Raw genomic sequence first — 26,824 nt, forward strand, 5'->3', positions numbered from 1 at the left:
TGGACCGCAGGGTTCTGGGCTTGCGGCAGGAAGGAGAGGACTTTGGGACTGCTCTGCTTTGGAAAGGGAAAGTAACGTGGTTTGCCAATGCCCATTCCAAAGCACCGCTTTGAAACACGAAAGGGGCGGTGCTGTAATGCAGGTAAGGTTTCAGGGCAGCGGCATAGCGGGTGTCCTCATCGGCGGAGGGTTTTTTCCCGTAAAAGTGTTATGTTTGACTTCACCATAATTCGCTTTAGTTCCTGAGTCTCCGTTTGTCTTTGAAGAAAGCCCTTGCCTGCACAAAATGGGATTCTTTAATGTTATGATACTGGGAATCAGCTCCACTTCTGTGCCCCAGACAGCTTGTGGCAGTCCTGAGTTTCATTGGATGCATGAGAAGAACCAAGCTGACTTTTGGAATTGGCCCCAGCTCAGAGATACCCTATCTAGGAGAGCTCCAGTGCTTCCTGTCAAGGCTTTCTAGAATTCTGGTGGAAATTGCTCCTCACTGGGTGGCCTGCCTTATGCAATACCAAAAGAGCCTCAGTAAAAATGCCAGGGCTTCCTTTCGCATTCCAGCAGCATGGAGTTACTTTTTTTCCTCACAGGGGATAAGCAAAGCAAGCTCTGCTGGTGTGTGCTGAAAAAGGGTTGACCTGTGCAAGCCTGATCGTCCAGTTTCTTGTCTTGCAAATACCGACCTTTTGTCCTTTTTGCGTGTTTTCCTGTTTTAATATGAGCTTACCCAAGCTGGGGAGGTTATGGCCAGGGTAACGTTGCTGTGAGGCTAGAAATAGCCAACAGCCAGTCGTGCCATCGATAGGCTGGTGTTTATTTTCCACGCGGTGCATCTTTGTCCTCTCTCTTCCATTGTGAGCTGCTTTTCCCTCCAGCACATGAGGATCAGTGTGAGTGATGGGAAGTCACAGTCACATCAGTTCCGATGTCAGAAGGCTGAGATCAGTGTCTGGGATAGCACATGGTCCCAAAGGAGTCGTCAGGGGGTGGCGGTGTGTCTAGATTGAAAGGTGATAGAAATACACGGTCGAAAGGGTCTTCCTTGGAGAAGCAAGTCCCACGGAGAGTCAGAAGAGATGGGCTGGTTACTTAACCAGTAAGTGGCCTGGTAGCTTCCTGGTTAACCACTTCCTGGTTAGCGGTTGCTTGGATTGTGCAGCCGCAGGCAGGGAACTGCCGGTCAAAAGGTGCTGGTGCATCTGGGCAGAGGTTGGTGGAAGGTCCCCTGCGTGTGAGCAGTCCAAAGGCAAGCAGGGGTGTAAGCCAGTGGTGCCAGGTCAGTGCCTGACTGCCTCTGAGCAGGACAACAGGAGCAGTGTGCAGAAGGGATCAAACGGGCTTGAGATTTCCGAGCCTTAGTGTAGCCTCGATCACTTCTCCGGGAGCAGGGTGGCAGGGGCTGTGCGGGTGGTACAGAAGACAGTGCTTTGGCTGTGGATCTCACTGAGCTCTGGCCAAGAATCAGTTTACCTCGTGTGTGCTCTGGGGCAGACACTTCCCCGAGGTCCTGCTGAGGGATGCAGCCAGCTACAGCCTTGATCATCCTGCCCTGCTTGTGTCCTCATCATCAGTAAGCACTTGCACGGTCCTCAGAAGTGGGAAAATCTGTCAGCCCTGACTGAAAATGGTTGTGATTTTTGGATCTAGCAATTCCCTGTATTTTGTTTCTCGCAGAGTCCTGACGTGCAGCCACCTTCTGCAGCTGAATGCCCGCCCTCTGATGGGGCACATCATGCATCTGAGGGCGAGGAGAAGTTGCCGGAATTCAGTTACCAAGATGTGTTTGAGATTTTCAATGAGATGTGTGCATCACGCAGCGCTGATGTGGTGACACCGGAGCCTGCGGAAAGCTGGGATGGAGAGCTGCTTGCAAGCTACCTCAATGCGGCCATAGAAAGCGCCGCTGCTGCTGAAACGGCGCAAGACTCTGTGACCACACAGGGAGCCCCTGAAGAACGGGGAGAAGGACTGGATCCCACCCCAGCTCACCAGTCCGAAATGGCTGTTGTGGAAGCACTGTTCAGTGCAGAGCACGTAAGTGCTAAATGGAGGTAAAACTCCCTGGGAAGCTATCGCGTGATCTTTGGGTTTATTTCGGGTTTGGTGTGTTTATTCAAAGGAGAATGCGAGTGTAGAATGCGGATCTCTGACGGAAGAGAGAGAGCTGCCATCAGGAACCGAGGCGGCGAAGAAAGCTGCAGAAGAGCCAGGATCCCCTGCAAAACGTCAGTGCAGGAAGAGAAGACAGAGCTCACAGCAGGGTAAGTCCCTGGTAAGAGATCCTGCGTTTGTTAGAGGTGGCCAAGACAGCTGCTCTGAAACTCTTCCAGGAAGGGGAGATCACAAGAGCTGAGTTACTGTCTGCAGTGTAAGTACCTCACCGGGCCTTCAGTTCAACCATTACACTCGTACGAGCTCTTAGCGTACCTCCCGACAGGCTTCTATAGATAAGCTGGTGCCGAGGACTCCTGGGGGGAGAAGGGAATAAATTCTATCAGTCAGTAAAAGCTGAAGCTGCGGGAGTTGTGTCAGAGCCCTGCACGGCACAGTGCACAACACTGAGATGCAGGCTGCGGGTATGTTTGCTGGAGGGTGAGAGTGCCACAAAGGGAGCACTGACGAATGAGGTGACCGTTGAAGTAAGAGGGGAAAAGCCCCGCACGCTGCCAAAGTGAGTGCACGAGTCCAACCTTTCTGGCTCAGCTCACTAAAGACGTTTCAGAGCAGCCTGCTGGTACGTGTGCTGAAACACAGGAGAAAAGCACCCTCAGATTCCCAAGTGGCAGGCCGCCTTTGGCCAGGTCGGACTGTCCCCGATGGCAGCACAGTTGCTGCGCGTGCTGCCAGGTGAGCCGCAGGCAAGGCCTGATGCTTCCTGGGTGTCGTTTGCTTCCTAGACCCCCACGAGCCGGAAGGTGGAGCCTGTAAGCGGGGCTGCTTCTGGAGGAAGACACCAGAGTGAGGAGCGGTGAACACGTGGAGCAGCTGCCGGCTGGTTCCCTCCTGCGAGTGCGGCAGCAGTGCTGGGCACGGAACTGGGGCCTGGGTTCAGGGTCACGCCTCTTCTGTTTCCGGACTTTGAAGTTACTGATAGCTTTAGTCATCAATTCGTGTGTTACTGATGGCTTTATTCATCAGTTTGTGTGTTGTTTATAGCTTTATTCATCAACTTGTGTGTTATTGATAGCTTTATTCCTAAATTCGTATGTTATTTATAGCTTTATTCATAAATTTATGTGTTATTTATAGCATTATTCATAAATCTGTATGTTATTTATAGCATTATTCATAATTTTTTATCTTATTGATAGCTTCATAAATTTGTATGTAATTTATAGCTTCATTCATAAATTTGTAATTTATAGCTTTATTATTTTTTATGTTATTTATAGATTTGTTATCTTTAGCTTTATTTATACATTTATATGTTATTTATAGCTGCATTCATAAATTTGTTATAGCTTTATTCATAAATTTTTATGGTATTTCTGGTTTTACTCATAATTTTTTATCTTATTTATAGCATTATTCATAAATCTGTATGTTATTAATAGCTTCACTAATGTGTATGTTATTTATAGCTTCATTCATAAATTTGTTATTTATAGCTTTATTCATAAATTTATATGTTATTCATAGCATTATTCATAAATTTGTAGGCTATTTATAGCTTTATTCATATATGTGTACGGTATTTATGGCTTTATTAAAAAATGTGTTATTAATAGCTTTATTAATAAATTTATATTATTTATAGGGTTATTCATAAATATTTTATTTTAAGCTTTATCAATAAATTTATACATTATTTATCGCTTTATTAATAAATTTATATTATAGGGTTATTCATAAATTTGTTATTTTAAGCTTTATTAATAAACTTAGACATTATTTATAGCTTTATTCATAAATTTGTATATTATTTACAGATTTGTTATTTTTAGCTTTATTTATAAGTTTGTTATTTATAGCTTTATTAATAAATGTGTATTTTAGTCATAGCTTTATTCATAAATTTCGGTGTTGTTTATAGCTTTATTAATAAATTTATGTTATTTATAGTGTTATTCATAAATTTGCTATTTTTAGCTTTATTAATAAATTTATACGTTATTTATAACTTTATTCATAATTTTGTAAATTATATCTTTATATGTTACAGCTTTATTAATGTGTATTTTATTCATAGCTTTATTAATAGATTTCTGTGTTCTTTTTAGCTTTATTAATAAATTTATGTTATTTATAGTGTTATTCATAAATTTGCTATTTTTAGCTTTATTAATAAATTTATACGTTATTTATAAGTTTATTCATATTTTTTTAAATTATATCCTTATTTATGTTATTTATAGCTTTATTAATAAATGTGTATTTTATTCATAGCTTTATTAATAGATTTCTGTGTTCTTTATAGCTTTATTAATAAATTTATTGTTATTTATAGCATTATTCATAAATTTGTATGCTATTTTTAGCTTTATTAATAAATTTATACGTTATTTATAACTTTATTCATAATTTTGTAAATTATATCTTTATAAATTTATGTTATTTATAGCTTTATTAATAAATGTGTATTTTATTCATAGCTTTATTCATAGATTTCTGTGGTCTTTATAGCTTTATTAATAAATTTATGTTATTTATGGTGTTATTCATAAATTTGCTATTTTTAGCTTTATTAATAAATTTATACGTTATTTATAACTTTATTCATAATTTTGTAAATTATATCTTTATAAATTTATATGTTATTTATAGCTTTATTAATAAATGTGTATTTTAGTCATAGCTTTATTCATAAATTTCTGTGTTCTTTTTAGCTTTATTAATAAATTTATGTTATTTATAGTGTTATTCATAAATTTGCTATTTTTAGCTTTATTAATAAATTTATACGTTATTTATAACTTTATTCATAATTTTTTAAATTATATCCTTATTTATGTTATTTATAGCTTTATTAATGTGTATTTTAGTCATAGCTTTATTAATAGATTTCTGTGTTCTTTTTAGCTTTATTAATAAATTTATGTTATTTATAGTGTTATTCATAAATTTCCTATTTTTAGCTTTATTAATAAATTTATACGTTATTTATAACTTTATTAATAATTTTTAAAATTATATCCTTATTTATGTTATTTATAGCTTTATTAATGTGTATTTTATTCATAGCTTTATTAATAGATTTCTGTGTTCTTTTTAGCTTTATTAATAAATTTATGTTATTTATAGTGCTATTCATAAATTTGCTATTTTTAGCTTTATTAATAAATTTATACGTTATTTATAAGTTTATTCATATTTTTTAAATTATATCCTTATTTATGTTATTTATAGCTTTATTAATAAATGTGTATTTTATTCATAGCTTTATTAATAGATTTCTGTGTTCTTTATAGCTTTATTAATAAATTTATTGTTATTTATAGCATTATTCATAAATTTGTATGCTATTTTTAGCTTTATTAATAAATTTATACGTTATTTATAACTTTATTCATAATTTTGTAAATTATATCTTTATAAATTTATGTTATTTATAGCTTTATTAATAAATGTGTATTTTATTCATAGCTTTATTAATAGATTTCTGTGGTCTTTATAGCTTTATTAATAAATTTATGTTATTTATAGTGTTATTCATAAATTTGCTATTTTTAGCTTCATTAATAAATTTATACGTTATTTATAACTTTATTCATAATTTTGTAAATTATATCTTTATATGTTACAGCTTTATTAATGTGTATTTTATTCATAGCTTTATTAATAGATTTCTGTGTTCTTTTTAGCTTTATTAATAAATTTATGTTATTTATAGTGTTATTCATAAATTTGTATGCTATTTTTAGCTTTATTAATAAATTTATACGTTATTTATAACTTTATTCATAATTTTTTAAATTTTATCCTTATTTATGTTATTTATAGCTTTATTAATGTGTATTTTAGTCATAGCTTTATTAATAGATTTCTGTGTTCTTTTTAGCTTTATTAATAAATTTATGTTATTTATAGTGTTATTCATAAATTGCTATTTTTAGCTTTATTAATAAATTTATACGTTATTTATAACTTTATTCATAATTTTTTAAATTTTATCCTTATTTATGTTATTTATAGCTTTATTAATGTGTATTTTATTCATAGCTTTATTAATAGATTTCTGTGTTCTTTTTAGCTTTATTAATAAATTTATGTTATTTATAGTGTTATTCATAAATTTGCTATTTTTAGCTTTATTAATAAATTTATACGTTATTTATAACTTTATTCATAATTTTGTAAATTATATCTTTATATGTTACAGCTTTATTAATGTGTATTTTATTCATAGCTTTATTAATAGATTTCTGTGTTCTTTTTAGCTTTATTAATAAATTTATGTTATTTATAGTGTTATTCATAAATTTGTATGCTATTTTTAGCTTTATTAATAAATTTATACGTTATTTATAACTTTATTCAGAATTTTTTAAATTTTATCCTTATTTATGTTATTTATAGCTTTATTAATGTGTATTTTAGTCATAGCTTTATTAATAGATTTCTGTGTTCTTTTTAGCTTTATTAATAAATTTATGTTATTTATAGTGTTATTCATAAATTGCTATTTTTAGCTTTATTAATAAATTTATACGTTATTTATAACTTTATTCATAATTTTTTAAATTTTATCCTTATTTATGTTATTTATAGCTTTATTAATGTGTATTTTATTCATAGCTTTATTAATAGATTTCTGTGTTCTTTTTAGCTTTATTAATAAATTTATGTTATTTATAGTGTTATTCATAAATTTGCTATTTTTAGCTTTATTAATAAATTTATACGTTATTTATAACTTTATTCATAATTTTGTAAATTATATCTTTATAAATTTATATGTTATTTATAGCTTTATTAATAAATGTGTATTTTATTCATAGCTTTATTAATAGATTTCTGTGGTCTTTATAGCTTTATTAATAAATTATGTTTTTTATAGTGTTATTCATAAATTTGCTATTTTTAGCTATATTAATAAATTTATACGTTATTTATAACTTTATTCAGAATTTTGTAAATTATATCTTTATAAATTTATGTTATTTATAGCTTTATTAATTAATGTGTATTTTATTCATAGCTTTATTCATAAATTTCTGTGTTGTTTATAGCTTTATTAATAAATTTATTGTTATTTATACCTCTGTCCATAAATTTGAATGTTACTTATAGCTTTATTAATAAATGTTATTTACAGCTTTCTTCACAAATTTGTATGTTATTTATAGATTCATTAGTAAATTTATCATTATAGCTTTCTTCACAAATTTATATGTTTTTATGGCTCTATTAATAAATTTGTATTTTATAGCTTTAATAAATTTATTGTTATTTATAGCTCGATTCATAAATCTGTATGTTATTCATAGCTTTATTAATAAATTGTTATTTATAGCACGATTCATAAATTTATATGTTATTTATAGCTTTATTAATAAATTTATTGTTATTTATAGCTCGATTCATAAATTTGTATGTTATTTATAGCTTTATTAAATTTATTGTTATTTATATCTTTCTTCACAAATTTGTATGTTTTTTATAGCTTTCTTAATAAATTTATTGTTATTTATATCTTTCTTTACAAATTTGTATGTTTTTTATAGCTTTCTTAATAAATTTATTGTTCTTTATAGCACTATTCATAAATTAGTATGTTATTTATAGCTTTTTAAATAAATTTCTTGTTATTTAAAGCTCTTCATAAATTTGTATGTTATTTATATCTTAATAAATTTATGTTATTTATAGCTTTATTAGTAAATGTATTGTTGCTTATAGCTGTGTTCATAAATTTGTATGTTATAGCTTTATTAATAAATTTATTGTTATATATAGCTCTATTCAAAAATTTGTTATTTATATCTTTATTAATAAATTTATTGTTATTTATAGTTTTCTTCACAAATCTGTATGTTATTTATAGTTTCTTAATAAATTTATTGTTATTTACAGCTCTATTCATAAATTTGTTTTTATAGCTTTCTTAATAAATTATTGTTATAGCTATATTCATAAATTTGGATGTTATGTATAGCTTTATTAAATTTATGGGTTATTTATAGTTTTATTAGTAAATTTATTGTTACTTATAGCTCTGTTCATAAATTTGTTATTGCTTTATTAATAAATTTATTGTTATTTACAGCTCTATTCATAAATTTGTATGTTATTTATAGCTTCCTTAATAAATTTATTGTTATTTACAGCTCTATTCATAAATTTGTATGTTATTTATATCTTCACAAATTTGTATGTTTTTTATTGCTTTCTTAATAAATTTATTGTTATTTATATCTTTCTTTGCAATTTTGTATGGTTTTTATAGCTTTCTTAATAAATTTATTGTTATTTATATCTTTCTTCACAAATTCGTAGGGTTTTTATAGCTTTCTTAATAAAATTGTTCTTTATAGCTCTATTCATACATTTGTATGTTATTTATAGCTTTATTAATAAATTTATTGTTATTTATAACATTCTCGATGTTTATAGTGATAATAAATCTTATGGTTTAAAGAGCCGTGTTTGTGTCTTGATATTAAGAATAGTGCTGGCATCTTTGTACTAGACACTGTCAATCTGGTCTGTGCTCTCAGCATTGTCATCCCCCCTGGACTTTGCAATCCACGTTGTGGGAACTATTAATAACTGTACCTCCTGCTTTTTCTCCTCGGAGGACCAACCTATGGGGGAGACGTCCCCCCACATCTTCCACCTCCCCACCAGGCTCTTTACGGTAGCATTTCAGAATTCCAGACACTTCAAATGTCCTTTGAATACCCATGAAACCAACCTGCTCCTCTGCTGGGAACCAGCGTGTTGCTGCGTATGGTTCAGGTCTTGCTTAAGGGTAAACAACGATGTGAGCATACCCCCAGACATCTTTCCCCGAGGCTGTACAGTTACGGGAGCAGGGTGTGTGGGATCGTATGGGCAGGTACCTAGGCCAGGGGCCCCTGCAACGCTGTGGAACTTCACCCCTGAACAAGTGCAAAATCCAGGAGAACTACTCCATTGGCTGGGAAAAGCATCGTCCTGGCAATACCAGAGAGGCAAAATCAGCACAACGTGCTGGGGCCTGCCCCTTGCCCACCGAGCCCTGCTCAGCACTATCCAGTACCCTCAAGGAGAAAAGGTCCCTGGATCTCATGGCAAAGCAGCAGGCAGTGCTTCTACCCCAGCCCCAGCAACCAGCACTGCGGCTACTGCAGCCTCAGCAACAGCACTCCAGCCATTCCAGCCGTGGTGACAGACACTGCTGCTGCTCCAGCCCTGACAGCAGACGCTGGCGGCCACTCCAGCCCTGGTAGCAGGCACTTGGGCTGAACCGAAGAACCAGTCTGTGCCGTTATCCGTTGCCCCTGTACAGAGAAGAACTGGACACGAAAGTCAGCTCGTGTAGAGACAGAGGACGGCGCAGGGCCAGCGCTAGAAAGAGAGGAGGAGGCAGAACCAGAGGGAAGCTCTCGCTCCCTGTCCTGGCTGCTCCGATGCTGGGATAATGGAGCTGGCAGCCTGGAATTAGAGGGTAGGGAAGCCAAGCATCTGGGCTCTCTTTGTAGGTAAGCAGGTGTTGACCACGCAATTGGAAAAGGGACCCAAACCCTCAGGCTCTTAAGCCCCATTCGAAATCATTCTTCTTGCGGGTCGCATGATAGAGAAAGCTCACAACCGGACTGTAATTTGGGATGTGCATTCTCCAGACCCCACAACACCTGAGAAAGCTCGTGTTTGTTTCTTACTGGTTGGTGGAGGCATTGCTGTTCCCTTGCTGATCACGTCTGTGCGGATCTGCTGACGTCCGTCTTGCCGCTTTATTCCCCAAACCTGAACCTCCTGGTCAGGTCCCTTGACCTTGCTCCATCCTATGGCAAAAGCGGTCTTGGGAAGGCTTTGGATTATTTTCCTCCCTGTCTAAAAAGCTTCTGCTGCTGCTGAACGGTGTCACACCGTGTCGGTGTAAGGTACTGCAGGTGTTGTGGGGCTTCACCCTGTTGCAGTACTTTCTGGATCAGCCCATGGCAGACGGTAGGGCTGCCTTTCCATCCCTGCGGCACTCGATTCCAAGTGTATTGGACGGCCCTCCGAGTATCAGCAAACTGGCCTGCACTCTGCTGCCAAAGGGATTGAAACAATGCATCGGCAACGTCAATTGTGCCATCCCACTTGGCTGCCTTTGACTCTCCTACCCCAAAGCAGGCTGGGATTCCCCGATTCCCTGACGTGCGAACGTCGGTCACTCTCCGCTGCTCGTAGGTGGCCGTGATGCCCTGTTCCGTTGCCCAGGCTGAGCTGTGACCCCTCGCACGCTCCAGCTCCGGACGAAAGGCGCAGAGGAAGAGCAGCCCGTGAGGGACCTCCCCGAGCCGGCTGGGCAGAGGCTGGTCCCCGTGCGGCGACTGCCGGAGCATCCCTGGGTGCCCAATGGCCACGGGCACGATGCTGCCGCCAGCACAAAGCCGTTGTGGTTGCAGTGGAGAAGCCCATCGTGACCGGGCCACCACGGTGACCGTGGGGTATTCCAGGAGCGAGAGCCCTGGAGTGACCAGTGCGGAGGAGACCTCTCCCTCGGGAAGCTGCATCTCCCCTGAGTGCCGAGCGTTGAGCCGGCGGGGTTTGTGTTAATAGTGCGCAGTGTGGGGAAGGCGGGCATCTCGCTTGTTTTCCATGCGGACTGAAATAAAAGGAAGCACTTGATGTGACGAAGCCATCCCTTTATTACGGAACTGCGGGATGAAGGATGCTGCGAGCGTGCTGCGGAGCACAAGGGCGGCTGCTGCGGGGCCCAGAGGTTTGCCTCCCAGCGAGACTGACGCTGCAGGTTCCCCAAGGGCTCTCCGAGCCGCGGTGCCCAGGAGCAGCCCCCGAGAGCAGCACGGGGGAGGCTGGATCCAGCCCTACGAGACGGGGGGGACGACACGAGCCTGCGGTTTGCCCGCGAGGAGCAAGGGCGGCGCTCACCGGGGGGAGCGGGCGGGACGGGGCCCGGGGGACGCCGGGCAGAGGCGAGGCCGCAGGGAAAAGGGCTCAAGGGAGGAGCAGGCTCCTCGCGGGGGGCTCGGCCGCGGTTCGGCCGCGGGGATGCTGCGGCCGGGCGGGGGGGGCATGATCCCGCTGGCTCTCGCCGGCTCGGAGCCCTCCCTCCGCCGCTCCCCGAGTCCGTGCCCCCCGCTTCTCCCCAGCCCCCGGGGCCTCCCGCCGGGGCTCTCCGCGCCGCTCCGCTCCGCTCGGCTCTGCCGCTCCCGGCCGTGGCGGCGCTGGCCGAGCCGCTGCCGCTGGGTCTGGCGAGGCAGCACCGCCCCCTGCCTCTCCCCGGCCCGCCCCCAGGCCCCGCTCCGCCCGGCCCCGGTCGCTCGGCGTCGGGACCCCCGAGCCGCCGGTGCGCGGTGCGGCTGCGGGGGTGCCCGCGGCGGCACCGGGAGAGCGGTCGGGCAAGGTGCCCGTGGTGCTGCTGCGGGGGTGGAGCCGCTGGCCGGGGCACCGGCGGGGAGTGCACGCCCGGAGCCGCGGCCGGGTAAGGGAGGGGACGGCTCCGCTCGGCCCGGAGCGGAGCGGGCGGTGGGGGCCGGCGGGGGCCCCGCTCGCAGCGGTAGCGGCCGCGTGTGGCGCACAGGGAAGGAGAAGGAGCCCCTGGAGCGGCTGCACCGCCTGGGAGCGCTGCTGGGGAGCGGCGGCTCCGGGTCCGTGCCCTCGGGGTGCGCCCGTCCGACAGCGCCCCGGTAAGTGGCGGGGAGGCGGCGGGGGTGCCCGGTCCCGGTGTGTCCGCGAGGGGGTCACCGGAGCATCCCCCAAAGCATCTCAGTGGAGAGTGGTGTCCTGTGAGAATTTAGAGATGGGCTTTTAGGTGTGTGAGTGAGTGAGTGAGTGAGGATATCCGTGTTGGAGGGGCTGTTCTGGAATGCACCATCTGCGGGACATGCCCAGGTCCTGGTTTCTGTCTTAGCACATTAGTCTTAGGAACAGGGTCTGGACATTGGCACATAGACTGCTGAAGACTCGGTCACCAGAGAGTGGTGTCCAGTGAGGCTTTATTTACACAGATGGAGTTTCACACAGGTGGAGTTTTAGGTGGGTACATAAGTGAGTTTATCCCTGTTGGTGGCACTGTTCCTGAGGGCTCCCTCTATGGAACACGTCCAGATTTTTGTTTCGTTCCTAACACATTAGGCTTAGGAGCAGGGTCTGGACATTTGTATTTAGGCAGCAGGTATAGCAGAAAAACCTTTTTGTTCCATTCAAAAGATTGCTTTTCAGCTCTTCCTTTTTCTTACACAGACACCAAGCTGGATGGGTTCCCCTTAAGGCAGGAGTGAGGCCAACAGCAGGTAGCCATTAACGTGGATGGGATCGTGATGGGCAATATGCAAATAAACCTGATCTTGAAGAGATGGTGAGGAAGAACTGACTGTCTTCTGAGACTCCTATGTATTATATTATAAGGTATGCTGTAATGCCTGGACAGAAAGTCAACCCCTGCCCATGACCAGAGGGGGCACTGCGCAGGCGCAAAGGACCTTCTAGCTCATCATAATACGAAGCGGGGACAGAATACGAAGGGGGATATGTATAGGCGTTAGGGAATAAATGTAAAGGAAAAACGACCCTGGGTGTGCATGCTTTGGAGGAACGATCCCCATGCACCTCAGCGCTGAATAAAGCATACCTACTTTACAACTTGAACGAGTTGTGGAGTCAATCCGCGTATCATTGTGATAAAGGACCAAGAAGAAGCCATGAATCCAGGCTTCTGTATTGTATTGCATCTTCACCTGCATCTGCATTGTATTGGCATCTTCACCTGCATCTTCTCCACTGTCTCCATCAATCCCATCATCCGTAAGTCGTTCCTTTAAAAACAGAAATTGAAGCAATTCAGCTATTAAAAGCCAACAGCAAGCCAGAAATCTCTTTCCATTTCATGTGGTAAAAAACCAATACATAATAAATCCTGAAAAAGGGTCTAGATACTGAACAGGGAAAGCCTATATTGTTACAGAGAAAGCATACAGCTTCACAACTTCAAACAGCTGTCAACTATGGCTGCAAGTAAGCTGAAGTAGTAGGCAGAGAGGAACCATGTCCATACTAAGCCAGTCAGCCATGTAGCAAAACTAAAGATCACTGCAACCAGTGCCATCTTAAAGAAGAAAAAAGCCCCAAACCATACAAAACGCATAAACTGAGAGGAACCATCACTTTGCATGGCATAAGCAGGAAGCTATTTTAACGTGATGACTTTCCTGCTCTAAACTTTAAGCATAACTTTTACATCTTTTTAAAGCCTAGGGTTATTATGTTAAATGACCTACTTGTAGTGGCACCCTAAGTGGACACCAGTGTCCACAACTTCTACAGGACAGTGCAATATGATTAAGCACTAGATTTCTAGGCAAGGGGAAAAAAAAAACCACACCAGCAGTGACTCATTCCATTGAAAAGCTTATTACTTGCACTTCCAAAGCAACAGGCTACAGGGATACTGAATGCAAAGCAAGTCAGATCCACCTGGAATACTTTGTATTCTCAGCTGATAGTTTATAAACTCTCTCTTTTCATATTCTAAAGGATTAACAGCATTTGGATGCACAGAAACTGTCTCTAGAGTGATGTCTGCAGACGTCAGAGTCACAAATTAAAATGTCTTCCTAAAATGTAGCAGACTCAGCACTTCCTCTAAGTGGGAGAAAAAAGCCCCTAACCAGAAAAGGAGGGTGAGACAATACCCAGCTTTTTTCCTAGACATAACAAAATCCTGAAGGAACAAGATGCTCACACTATCAGAATAAAAACCCAGAGACACAGAATAGTTCACCTTTCTCCCTGTAATGTTGGTTTTGAGTCAAGATCTGCTCTTTTCCTTGGCCAAGCATGAAACCCCTCTTCAGTTTAAGACTGTTTTCAAAATCCGGAATGAAGCCAAAATCAAGTGCACACACTGAACATGTATAGAATCTTACTGGTAACAGAAAAACAGCGCAACACATACTATTACATCGGCTAGAACACTTGAAGTGTTCTGGCAAAAAGACACAGCTTATTGCTAGGAAATAAAGCATTTGGAGCTCAACTCAACAGATGACATTCCAACCAAATGCAAGTTCAAAGAAAAAAAGAGTATTTTTTTAATTGTATTAAATAAAAAAAGCTGGAGAAGGAAATGGGGACAGAAATGAAAACCCATTCAGGGAGTCAGTGGCATAGCTTGTCACCATGCAGTCTGAACATGACAATTGCAGATATTCAGAACAAGCGAGTCCAAATATCACATTCCCTGGGAGAGAGGAGGGAGTCTCTTTCCCTTTTCACAGGCTAAAGTAAGAAGCTTTCAATGTATTTCAAGGCAAGACCCAGCTAGCAGAAGGCAGATTTTCTGACAGCTAAAGCAAGGGAAAAGGATCTTCCTTGCAGTCTCTTGCTCCTGAGCCCCCTTCTTCAACTCCTCTTGCGGTGGCAGGAAGGCAAAGCATGTCCTGTCTCTGTGAGTCTGTGCCCTCCTTGTCTACAGTAACAGCAGGCACCTGTGATTCCTTCTCCAAAGACATTTATACATCGAGGTCAGTTGAATACTGCATTATGAAAGCATAAGCTGCAGTGGACATCATTTAGAATCCGTTATTTTTTTGCCCATCATGACAAAGTAGAAACGGCAATTCCTTACTTTATAGACATTCTCTTAAAGTAGCAGTTGCCCCAAACATCTGTCAAGTTTTTATATCCCAGGAGAACAGATGCAGCCAAAAGAATGTTCATTCTAAAATGACTACTCTGAACTTCACAAGCAGGCGGAGGTAGCTCCCAATTTAATTAAACATACACACAGCAGCTCCCAGTTTAATTAAGGATACACAGCACCACTTAGTGGTGAAAGCAGTCACCACTGACATGGATGACAAGTACCACCAGCTTTTTTCTTCACTCCCCCCAAAACATGAACCAAGTCTGCTCTGTCTCTCCTCACTAGCCAAATACTATTACAGTGTCTTTACTACAAGAAAGTGTATCTACCAAGCAAAAGATGTCCAAGAGGGCTGAACCTCAAGGCCAGTAGAGTGAAAGGCTGCTGAGTCTCAAACAGATGCATCTACTTTGAAGAGCTTTTCAGCATTCTCCAGCACTGTACCAGTTTCTGGTGACACAGCCTCAAGCAGCTTAGTACATGCCTGTACTCCAAAGAACAGCAATCTGTTGGCTAACACCTTGTGTTTTACATAGGCTTGGGTCTTAAACAAATGCAAGAGATGTAGAAAATCTGAACACCGACTTTCCACTCCATCAACCAGTTACAAAAACTAACTTGCGCACTTAAGTAACAAAACACAGTAACTAATAAAAAGAAAGACTTTTAATCAGGACAGATTAGTGCATCTTTACAAAAAAGTAATGATTTCAACTTATGAAGTCAGTATCATCATTAGCAGTGCACCTTTCCTGAAAAGGAAATCCCTGTCTGTTATCAAATATCAACTGCAAGAGTGCATAAACAAAATAAATAACCAACAAACACACCCGTATCCCAAAAGCTCTATTTATATTATATTCGATATATATATATATGTCTTCATAGATGACAACTGTATCGATTTATACGTCGGGTCCTTCTCCACCAAGAACCAGCTATAAAAGAATAAGACAATTGCATGTTAGTGCCATAGACTGAAGTTTTACAAAGTCATATGTGACAGTTCTTGCTTCAGAAGATTTTAGCAGATGGCGACTTCATGGTAGACCACAAAAGTGGTGTTTAGATTTTAAATTACCTTCTTCTGGCAACAGAAGTCAGTTACTACCAGAGAAGCACATGCCATAAAGAATCTCTAAAATACAAGGAAAGTTTAACAAGACACAAAGGAGTTCCTAGATAAGAAACGTTTTGTGTTTTGTCTTTGTTATTCACCTCAAGGAGATTTTTTTTGTCTAGAAACACTACAGCTTGTTTTCAGAAAGACATAGAACATGCTCCCTTTCACGTAGGATTTCTCCAACTGATCATTCTTCTGCAGACCATCGCTACACTGGGAAGTTGGTTTCCCCTTTCTGACCTCTCTTACTAAGCACAGCCCAAAAACTAATAGAGCCTGAACCCTTCTACAGGCAGCAGGGTAAGTCAGCACAGCATTTTCCTGTGAAGAAAGTACCTTCTTTAAGTAAAGAACTGAACATCAGAAAAAGAAATGCAAAAGGAAAAATATGACTAAGGGGAAAATGAAGAGGATAATTTCTTTCGCTGACACATTCTTAATAGTTAGCTGACCACTTCTAAAGACAAAGAGCTCTGCTGCTTTTGGGACCAAAGTAAGAAAAAGTCTAAAGCATAGTTTTCCTGATGTGGGAAGATGTACCCCCAAAAGAGACACGAGATCTAATACAGAAACATATCCACGTCTTGCTGAACATCTACACTCTAAGAATCCCCCGCTTCTGTTTTGACGGCAGCATCCCACCAGCTGAACTGGATGGTAGTAGTTTTAGCCCATACAAGAAGTCAGAACACGCACTGTTCTTCAAGGATGCAGAACAATAACCAAAGCAGGAAAAGGCTTAGAAATGAAGTCAAGGTGGCAGTTGCCGAGACACACAGTGAGGAGGTGCAAGGCAGGTAGGACAGCAAAATGGAGATTATTCCTCATTCACACAGAGCCAACTTGAGTCTAAGTCAGTCTTCCTCTTCTCTCCCCACAAAATTAGGAATGCCCTTATGTAGGAATTCCAGACTTCAGTGCAGACAAGCAAAAAACTCTGGGTCTGCTTCTGTAGTATTTAGGAAGTTGCAGAATCCAGCTTAAGGATGCATAATCATAGTATCTAATTGTTTCAGTACTGATCGACATACATCAGCACATGATAAACAAAACCTGTAGTGCTTTCCATCTGGCATCACCCAACAGGCCTCCAGGTATTTTTTCAGAGCACATAAAGGTACATACAGCTCTTTGAGCATCAGGTGGACAATCACCAAATGACTCAACAAGCTTGTAAGCATCCAAAGTGCTGCAAACACATTTATATATACAATAATGGATAAAATCTATTCCACCTACATACTCAGGCAGGCAAACACTCACAGGAGTTTAAAGCCACTGTATGAACCAGCCTCCAGAGTGGGTAACAAAACCAGTGATTCCATTGCACATCTCAAGACTGGAAAAACAGTCACCTAAGTAAAAGCAGGGTCATGCTCTTTTTGTTATTATTCTTTTTAAGCTGTAACATGAGCCAAGTAAGGCAATAACACCACTTTTCCAGCACCACTCATAGATAAATATGCCCTGGAAGGTATTTGAAAGTACCTTATGCAATGGAATTCTCTGGAAAGCTCAGCTTAAAGTAATTTAACTTGATTGCTGACAGATTTACAGGTATAGAAAATAAATGCATGCAGCCTTTTAACCATAATGACTTACCATTGTTATGTTATTTCCATTTAACAAAATCTGGTCTAGTTTTGTGATTCTTCTGCCCTCAGGTGCAATCTCGCTGAAGCAGCATTAGAAAAAGAACATGAGAACATGTAACCAGGGACAATGATTCAAGCTTTGATTACAGAACTGACAAACATCTCTGCATTAAGATGACAATTGCTGGAACTAACAAAGACATCAGCCACACTGCAGTGTAACTGACCACCTGCATAAAGAAAGCTACCTGGCAACCATAAAGTTCCATTGTACTTTTCTGCTCAGTACATAAAGGCACGGATTCACCCTGTAAATCTTGGCAATTTCTTGAATAGCACCTACACTCAAAATAGGTTTCAAATACAAACACGGCACAGCAAAGTAATAAATACTCATCTCTGAGTCTGCAGCTTTTAAAATCTTTGCTTAGACCTTAAGGAAATGTAAAGGCAAACAAACTACTGGGAAGTTCTACACAAAACCCATGCAAAATTAAGGCTAAAAAAAGGAACCTGATTACAAGCATGTATCATGCAACACCTACTCTACGACACGGCTGTCCTGAATAGATCACCACCTGTAGTTTAACTCCAAGATATAAACTACTCAGCTGGCAAGTATTCAAAAAATGTAAACCCGCTTTGCTTCTAGATTTTATACAATATTTTCCCCTCAGGAAACCAAATAGAAATAATGCTTACAATTCTGTAACATCTTCTAACACCATATCTAAATACCCGGATTCAAAGAAAATAAGGCCCAGAGTCTTAAAATCAAAACAAAGTTATTTTCATTTTTACCGAACTGTGATTCTATCTGTAAAACAAAAATACCAGAGTCATACAAGCGACCCATACGAAAAGTTTCTATCCAGTGAACTCAAACCTCTCCTCTCAAATACAATAAATCAATTGAGCTGAAGCATAAAACATTCCCATCAAAGGATACTGACAAAGTCATCAAATCCTAGAAGCGTTACAACTTCTTTGTCACTCTTCATCACAATACGAATGCAGGAGCCTATGCGTTTATCCACAAGCTCTGTAAATAAAAAAAACAAACAATAAAGTTGAAAGGTACAAGAGACTGTTTCATAGAACAGCGCATTCTTTTGAACAAAACGCCTGACATTGTGTGCAGTGGAAATGTATTTTTAAAGGTGCACCTGTACTGCTAGCACACGACCACGTTTCCGAGGCTGGAACTCTGCAGGAAGACGTTCCCTTCAGTGAGAACGCTTTAATGTCATTGAATCATAGCTTGGGTTGTAAGGGCTCTTAAAGCTCCCCCGGCTCCAACCCCCTGCCACGGGCAAGGACACCTTCCACTAAACCAGCCCCGTCCAGCCTGGCCTCAAGCACTGCCAGGGTGCGCAGTTCATTACCGCACGCCGGCCGAGCACCAACACTCGCCCCAGCCGCTCTCTGCTCCGCACCCACAGACACCCACCGGGACCCTCGTTTACTGCAGGCGCCTCCCGGCCTCGTCCACCCCATTCAAGCTTCCCGCCAAGCGGCAGCGCCGCTCACACCAACCACAAGTGCCCGCAAATACGCTCTCCCTCTTCTCCCTCCCGTCCCGTTCCGTCCCGTCCCGTTCCATGCCATCCCTCCCCTCCCCTCCCCTCCCGTCCCGTTCCGTCCCGCTGCAGACCGGAATCACCGCCAAACACCGAGGGACAGCAGCTGAGACGGATCCCTGGTCGCGGTGGCCGCCATGTTGCACCCAGGCCTGACCAATCGCTGCCACCTCCCGCTTCAGATGGGACGGGCGGTGCGGCAGACCCGATGAGCGGATCGCAGAGCAGTCGCTCCGCCGTTTTCCCCTGAGTAAATACAGTAACCCACCGTTCAGATAGCTCTTCTTTTCGCGGGGAGTGGCAGGTAGAAGGGCTTTAATCGCTGTACGCCACAGCTATCTTTCTTTCCCCACCCAGATTTGCTCATTAATTCACAAGTGGGCTGCAGCAAGAAGGATTCTTGGAAGTCCTTTTGCATATAGACATGGCTTGGAGCAAAAATCACTGGCTGTTCAAACACAGTTGGCTTGCTTCATACTGCAGCACTGAGCAACCTGCTCTAGTGGAAGGTGCCCCTGCCCATGGCAGGGGATTGGAACTGGGTGACCTTCAAGGTCCCTTCGAGCCCAAACCAGTCTATAGTCAGATAAAGCTCTTATTTCAACATCTAGAGTCATTGCACATTTTGTGACGGGCTGCTTCTGGAAGAATCAAGCCCAAATAAATTCCATCCTCTGCCTTAGAGGGCATGAACCTTTGGAGGATGTAGAGCTGCTGGCTGCAGGGGGGCTAGCTCAGTTCTTGTGTGGCTAGTTCCCAGGTAACTCTGAACGTTCACAAAGTCAAATCCAACCTCTGGCATCAGCAGATGCCACATGGCTCCACACAGGATCACTTCACGGACCAGAGCAATGTGAGGACAGACTTGCCTCATAACGAGAGTGCAAGGCTGTGCCTCTCCCTGGAGCAAAGCGTGTAGAAAGTGCTAGCTGGGGTAGTTGTAATGACAACGTAAGTTGGCACAGTCAGAGTGTGGGGACAGGCACAGAACCACAGGAGAAATGCAAAGAGTAAGCTTAATTTCTTTTATCTCACCAAACAGAGGATCTCCTAGCAGAAGCCGGGCAGAGGCACAGGCATCATGGAGCTTGATCCATGCTGGAGGATCACCGACACTGCTGTTTTCCCGGTTAATCATGGATTCATGCAGGCTTCATTTACCACTGTGCTTTGATCTTCTCCATAACAGGGCAGGAATTTCAAGTGTATCCAGTCGGATGCCTCCATGTATATCACAGGCCTATGCTACCTAAACACAGATACTCTGCTTGTCAAGCACGCAAAGACAAACAACAATTAGTATGTGAAAAAAGGGCAGACTTCACTGGACTGCGAACATCCAGATCCTGATACTAAGCCTAAGGTGCCAGGACAGAAAGCTGGTGCTGGGCATCAGCTATACATGGTGCCCTCCACAATGAATCTATTACCTCGATCATACCATATCTTGGAATGATATTTTCGAGTAATTGTTTTGCTACTACTTGAGCCGTAGCTCTAGCAGTGGGTATGGCTTCGACCCAATGTGTTAAGTGATCTATTATTACTAAAAGATATTTATATCGTCCTGTTTTTGGTAACTCGGTAAAGTCGACCTGTACCCTTTCAAAGGGTCGGTGGGCCAAAGGTCTTCCTCCCTTTGGAGCTTGTCTCATTTGCTTTTTATTAACTTTCTGACAAGTTAAACAACTCTGAGCTTCTTGCTTAGCTATTTCAAAAATTCCCATACACCCATAGAACTTTAAAAATTGATCAGTGAGTGCCCTCGATCCCCAATGTGTCTGCTGATGTAGTCTGTGTAATATTCTTCTGGCATATCCCTTAGGTAACATCTCTCTCCCATCAAGTAATATCCATTTATTATTTTCTAATTTTGCTCCTAGTCTTTCATATTCTTTTATCTCACTTTGAGAATATGCCTTTGGTTCATTTATCTGTTTTTCCTCTTCCTCTACGTTTTTAGTAGTCATTAAAATTAATAGAGCTGCTCGTTTTGCTTCTTCATCCGCTAAATTATTCCCTCTGGTCCTGAATTGTAACCCCTTTTTATGCCCCCTCACGTGAGTTATAGCTATCGCTTCAGGTCCTCTTGTAGCCTGTAATATTTGTTTTATTAATCCTTCATGTATTAACCCTTTTCCCTGGGTATTTATCAACCCTCTTTCTTCCCATATTTTTCCAAAGGTGTGTACTATTCCAAAAGCATACTTTGAGTCTGTAAATATGGTTCCCTTCTTATTTTGTAATCTTATTAATGCTCTTAATAAGGCATGTAGTTCACATGCTTGTGCTGACCAACTTGCACTCAATGGACCGGATTCTATTATTTCCCATGTTCTTCCATCCACAATTGCATAGCCTGATTTTCTTTTCCCATCAACCACCCGTGAGGATCCATCTACAAACAATTTTTCTCCTTCTTGTAATTCTTCCTCCTCTAGGTCGGGTCTGATTTTTGCTTGTAACTCGACCATATCTATACACTTATGGTTGAGTATCAAAGCTTCTTCCCATTCCCCAAATAAGAATTGTGCCGGATTTTGAGCTGTTGTGGTTCTTAGTTCTAGTTCAGGGGAAGGAAGCAAAATAGCTTCATATTTCAGTAGTCTATTATCCGTTAACCACTTATCCGCTTTTTGTTGAAGGATCCCTCGAATGTCATGGGGGGTATAGACAATTAAGGATCCTCCAAAGGTCACTTTTCTAGCTTCTTCAACTAGTAAAGCTACTGCTGCTACTGCCTGTATGCAGGTAGGCCAGCTCCTGCTTACAGGGTCTAGCAATTTTGAAAAATATCCTCCAGGCTTTTTGCTCCCTGCCCAATCCTGGGTTAGTACTCCATATGCAGCATGAGTACCTGTGTTCACAAATAATTGAAATGGTTTATTTAAGTCTGGGAGAGTTAACACAGGAGCTTTTATTAAAGTATCCTTCAAGTGTTGGAATTTTTCCTCATCTTGTGGGGACCATTTCACTACATCTAGTGTGAGTTTTTTATATAAAAATTTTACTTTCTCACTATATTCTTCTATCCATTGTCTGCAATAACCTAATAATCCCAACAATTGTCGAATTTCCCTTTTTGTTCTTGGAGCGGGCAGGGCTATAATTCCTGCCACCCGGTCTGGGTCTAGCTTCTTTTTCCCTTTACTAATCCAGTGTCCCAAATACTTTACTTCAGGTTCTGTGAATTGCAACTTTGATTTTGAAACTTTTAATCATTTTTCTCCCAGAAAATTCAATAGTCCTATTGTGTTTTCTCGGACCTCTTCCTCTAGTTTCCCAGCTATTAGTAAATCGTCTACATATTGTAAGAGTTTTACATTTCCCTCAGGTTTGAAGGACATTAACAAATTCTCTAAAGCTTGACCAACTAAATTTGGCGACTCAGTGAAGCCCTGAGGTAATACTGTCCATCTCAATTGTTGCTTTCTACCTGTTTCTGGGTCTTCCCACTCAAAGGCAAAAAATCTCTACTTTCTTCAGCTAAAGGGCAGGTCCAGAAAGCGTCTTTTAAATCGATTACACTATACCAAGTATGTTCTGGTGATATTTGATTTAATAAAGTATATGGGTTTGCTACTACAGGGAACCGGGTGACTGTTCTCTGATTGACTGCCCTTAAATCTTGAACTAACCTATAACTCCCATCTGGTTTTCTTACTGGGAGGATTGGAGTATTATGTAGTGACATACAAGGTTCTAAAGTCCCCTTTTGTATCAGGTCTTCAATTATTGGTTTCAAACCTTTTCTTCCTTCCAAGGAAATTGAGTATTGTCTGACCCTAATAGATTCCCTTGGATTTGTTATTTTTACTTTTAATGGTTCAATATTTAATTTTCCTACTTCCCCTTTATTATGCCAGACTTTCAAATTTATGCGTTCCTCATCCTTTTCTGTTAATTGATATAAGTTTATCGTTATTGCTCCTCCCATCAGAACCTCTTGGAGGGGTGCCAACGTTACTGTTTCTTCTACTTTCTCCGATTTTTCATTTTTCTTTGTTCTTACTTTGCTCCTAGTATGGGCAGAAGGGGGGGAGGATGGGGGAGCCCACAGGACAGGGTCAGGTGAACTTGGAGGATTAGTATTCCTTTGTTCACCTTCCATGTTTTGTCCCTGATAAGTGGTCTAATGGCTCCCAAGATGGTTTGTTTAGTTTGTCCCCTTTCACTTTCCTTTCTTTTAGGGGAAATAACGAGACCGTTACAGACGATCCCTTCCATAAGGCTGCATACTCACTCTCTTCCTGACTAAAAGGTTCTTTCCCATTTACGTATAAATTTAAAGCCTGACATATCCAATCATCAAAAGACCCAAATATTGGCCAATACAAATGGTCGGGTCGGATTTCCTCTTTTGACCATACTTCCATGCAGTAGTGGACCATTTTTTCCTTACTTTTTCCCTCCTGGGATGGCCAAGAGCCCCAGTATTTAAGCATTAACCCCAAGGGACTGTCTGGGGGTATATCTGGTAATTCGCTTCCTGTCTTATTCCTGGGACCTCTCCGTGGGCCCCGTTCTGGGTTAGAGTTACGACTCTTACTCTGACCCATTTCCCGCCAGGTGTATCTCTTTTCAATCAACCGCTACCACTTTTTCACTATCGCTTCCCTCCTTCAGCGGCCAAGTCCCTTGCGGGAGATTGGAAACGCGCTTAGAAGAGGTCCACACTCGTTTCACAAATCCGATATCCTGGCCCGTGCTTTACAGACCCAGGATGCTCGGTCTGTGTCTCAGTTACACCTATTATCATGCAATTACGCAACTTTGTTGCGTTTCAGTCATACATACACAAACATTCACTCTGTCTCTACACCAACCAGTTCCCTCAAGGATGCCTGGAATTACGGCGAGAGGAACACACTGGCCTTCCCACCCAACCGAACGATACTTACAGTCCATTGTTCTCGTCCGGGTCTTCGTGCACAAGAATCATGGGTATTTTATACTGCAGTTTTCCGGGAGCTCGATTTCCTTGGTTATTGCCTCTCTGTTCGTTGATCTCTTGAGACTACCCGAGACTACAACTCCCGAGCCACAATTTGTGGGGGCGCCCCTCGTAAGAGCTACAGTCCCAAGCAGCCACACAGAGATCACGTCGGGGTCACCAATTTTGTTATAAAAACTTGCCAAAGATGTGAATTTGTCTGATTAATTTTATTTACACCTGTGATACATAATTTTCTTGATTACTGTCCCTAATCACAGGCTGAACAACATCTCTCCAGCTTAGCTTTCTGTTTTTCCCTGTCCTTTTCCAAAACCAAAATTAGGGATCTGGCAGAGTTATATTAATTTCACATTCTGTCTGCCACTCCAGGTGCTTTCTTAAAGCGAAACATATCTGCATACATTACTTCATCGCATTTTCTTGGCCGCCTCAAAACCAACATACATTTTTTTACAATTTATTAGAATTCAGAGTTCCAATTTTATGCCATTTTTCCTGATTTTCCAAAGTATATAAAGGCCACCACTGGTTACAATATTTTACCAATGTTTTCTTGTTTACCGAGCCCCCAGAAGAACCTCCCAGTTCTTTCCAATGTGCCAAAATGTAACCCAATGGGCTTTTCTTCAGCATTCCCTTGTTTTGACCGGCTCCCATTTCAAACAATCTCTTACAAATCTCTATAGCTTCTCTTTCCCAGTGCTCTGCAAATGCACTTAAAATATGAGAGCACCTACACACAAGTTTTATGATATTCTCAGGGGATTCAGTAAGATAGTATCTCTGGGTTCTGCAGATCAGCTCCCCTGTCGTTAGAACATAGTTTCGGTTCCAGCAAAATTTACACTGCCCTAGTATCCACAGCAGGTTCCACTGTTCAAAACTTATTATGCACTCATACGAAGTTTTTCCTAATATCCCCCGTTGATTGTCCCCAAAAGAGAGACATTAATTGTTGTATTCCGATTTTATTTTCTCCTTTGTAACCACATCTTCTCAAATTTTCTTTGATACCTTTCATAAACCCTTTCTCAGTTTTCCTTTCTAACTTCCCAGAAGTCCACCAGGATTTTGTGGCTTTTCTCCACAAACCCACCAGCGTTTCATAAGACACCCCCAACAGTATCTGCCCCACTACCCTGAGTGGCTATAAAAGTGGGATACATACTAAAAGCACTGCCTCAATATCCATGTGAAATGCCACCCGTCACATACAGTTACACTCCCACAAGGCACATACTCTCACAGGGCACATAGGGAATTCCCTTGCCCTTGTATTTCGTAAAGCTATCCACTGCGGGAGGGGTAGCCGGACCTTCCCCGCTTTCTGAGCTGCTTGATGGTTATACACAGACAAGACACAGGACAGAAAAACATAAACGCTTCATCCGTCTCCGGCCGCTCCCCTCGCGGAGACACGGAACCGCGGATTAGGACTCCACACTCGCTTCATAGCTTCGCTACGTCTCAGTCACACAGAAACACATGGGATCCCACACACTCACGCTATGGTTCCGCTTACCCTTCTCCTGCTTCCTACACGGTCATTAGCAGGTCCGTCCTGGCTCCCAAAACCTGGGATGCAGCGAAAACCCGGGCTCGCCCGATCCGCCTTCAGGATCGCTCGCAGCCGCGCTATCGGTCGACGAGCCCCCAGCTTGCAAGCCCTACCTGCCAAGGGGAACTCCGCTGTGCGCCAGACGTCTCTGCACGCCTTACCAGCAGCCCCGGGCCACGCGTACGCCTTACAGGCCCCCTAAAGTACCTAAATTCCAAGCATACCGTTTCTCCGCAGCCGGCACAGGTTGTTGTCTGTCCCCGCAGTGAGCGGATGAGAAGCGGATGGGGCGCCTAGGATGTCCGCTCCTCACCCGATCCTGCAGCCGAACAGAGGCCTCCTGCCTGGCTCGCCAAATTGATACGCGGATTGACTTCACAACTCGTTAAAGTTGTAAAGTAGGTATGCTTTATTCAGCGCTGAGGTGCATGCACACCCAGGGTCGTTTTTCCTTTACATTCATTCCCTTACGCCTATACATATTTAGTATCTGTCCCCGCTTCGTATTATAATGAGCTAGAAGGTCCTTTGCGCCTGCGCAGTGCCCCCTCTGGTCATGGGCAGGGGTCTCAAGATGAAGTAAATGAGTCTTCCTCCTGTGGGCAGGGGTCCTCAAGATGAAGTAAATGAGTCTTCCTCTTCTTAAACTTTTCACCTTTTAATCTTTGCGCATGGCTTTAGGGTTTAGTCGGTACCTCATCCATAAATCATCAGCTTCTCTCCCTTACCAATAGACCCAGACATTCGCATTTCCTTGTCAATAGTTGCTTAGCAGTTGAATCAGGCCTCTGTCTCCTCCCCTTATCAGTAGTCTGTGCCTTGTTCGCTTGGTAAGCATGATAGGTGTTTACAGCAGACAATACTTTTGTTTAAGCAAGGGATTCTTCTAACTCTCTTATACAATCCCCTGTATTTTCCTTTGTACATTTCATTAACCCTGTATCAATCCCCCCTTTTCTATAATGTAAATTCTTTTACTATTATTTATGACAGAGCTATCCATGTTCTTTCTATCGATTTACAAAGTGATTTTGATATACATTGTACATTTCATTGACCCTGTATCACAGCCACCCACTTCCATGTGTAAATATTACCAAGTGCAATATTAATCAAGAGGAGGGTGGAAGCAAACTGATTTTCCCAGTAACTTAAACTTGGGTATTTTTCCATTCTGCACAGAAGAGAAAGAGATGGAGAAAAAACAAAACCAACCAGACCCCAGCACACAGAAACCAAATTACACTTCTGAATATTCTCCCAAAACAGACTGT

General features: G+C 41.4%; 1 protein-coding gene across 7 annotated transcripts; it reads right to left on the reverse strand.

The window, feature by feature from the left end:
• Positions 1-12,228: 12,228 nt before the first annotated feature.
• Positions 12,229-26,616, reverse strand: LOC136014908 (U6 snRNA-associated Sm-like protein LSm5). 7 transcript variants are annotated; one of them, XM_065680058.1, is made up of 7 exons: positions 25,515-26,616; positions 20,071-20,284; positions 18,405-18,497; positions 18,158-18,185; positions 17,463-17,535; positions 15,568-15,675; positions 12,229-12,908 (listed from the first exon to the last, which is right to left on the reverse strand). In XM_065680058.1, exons 2-6 carry the CDS (start codon positions 20,171-20,173, stop codon positions 15,643-15,645), a joined length of 330 nt encoding a protein of 109 aa, XP_065536130.1. In that variant the 5' UTR covers positions 20,174-20,284; positions 25,515-26,616; the 3' UTR covers positions 12,229-12,908; positions 15,568-15,642. The 7 variants fall into 7 exon arrangements, 4 of the variants coding, with proteins under 4 accessions (XP_065536130.1, XP_065536127.1, XP_065536128.1 ...); XM_065680055.1 differs by lacking the exon at positions 15,568-15,675 and having other exon boundaries at positions 12,237-12,908; XM_065680056.1 differs by lacking the exons at positions 15,568-15,675; positions 25,515-26,616 and adding an exon at positions 23,937-24,533 and having other exon boundaries at positions 12,237-12,908.
• Positions 26,617-26,824: the final 208 nt, after the last annotated feature.

This window comes from Lathamus discolor, chromosome 5, assembly GCF_037157495.1.
Source record: "Lathamus discolor isolate bLatDis1 chromosome 5, bLatDis1.hap1, whole genome shotgun sequence".
NCBI classification, from domain to species: domain Eukaryota; kingdom Metazoa; phylum Chordata; class Aves; order Psittaciformes; family Psittacidae; genus Lathamus; species Lathamus discolor.

Coding starts and splice junctions, on each gene's coding strand:
- LOC136014908 (XM_065680055.1), bottom strand. CDS start 20,173: ATGATTAACCGGGAAAACAGCAGTGTCGGTGATCCTCCAGCATGGATC. Junction 18,498..20,070: donor GCTAGGAGATCCTCTGTTTG/GTGAGATAAAAG, acceptor TTTTATTTACAG/AGCTTGTGGATAAACGCATA. Junction 12,909..17,462: donor ATGGAAATAACATAACAATG/GTAAGTCATTAT, acceptor CTGTTTTTAAAG/GAACGACTTACGGATGATGG.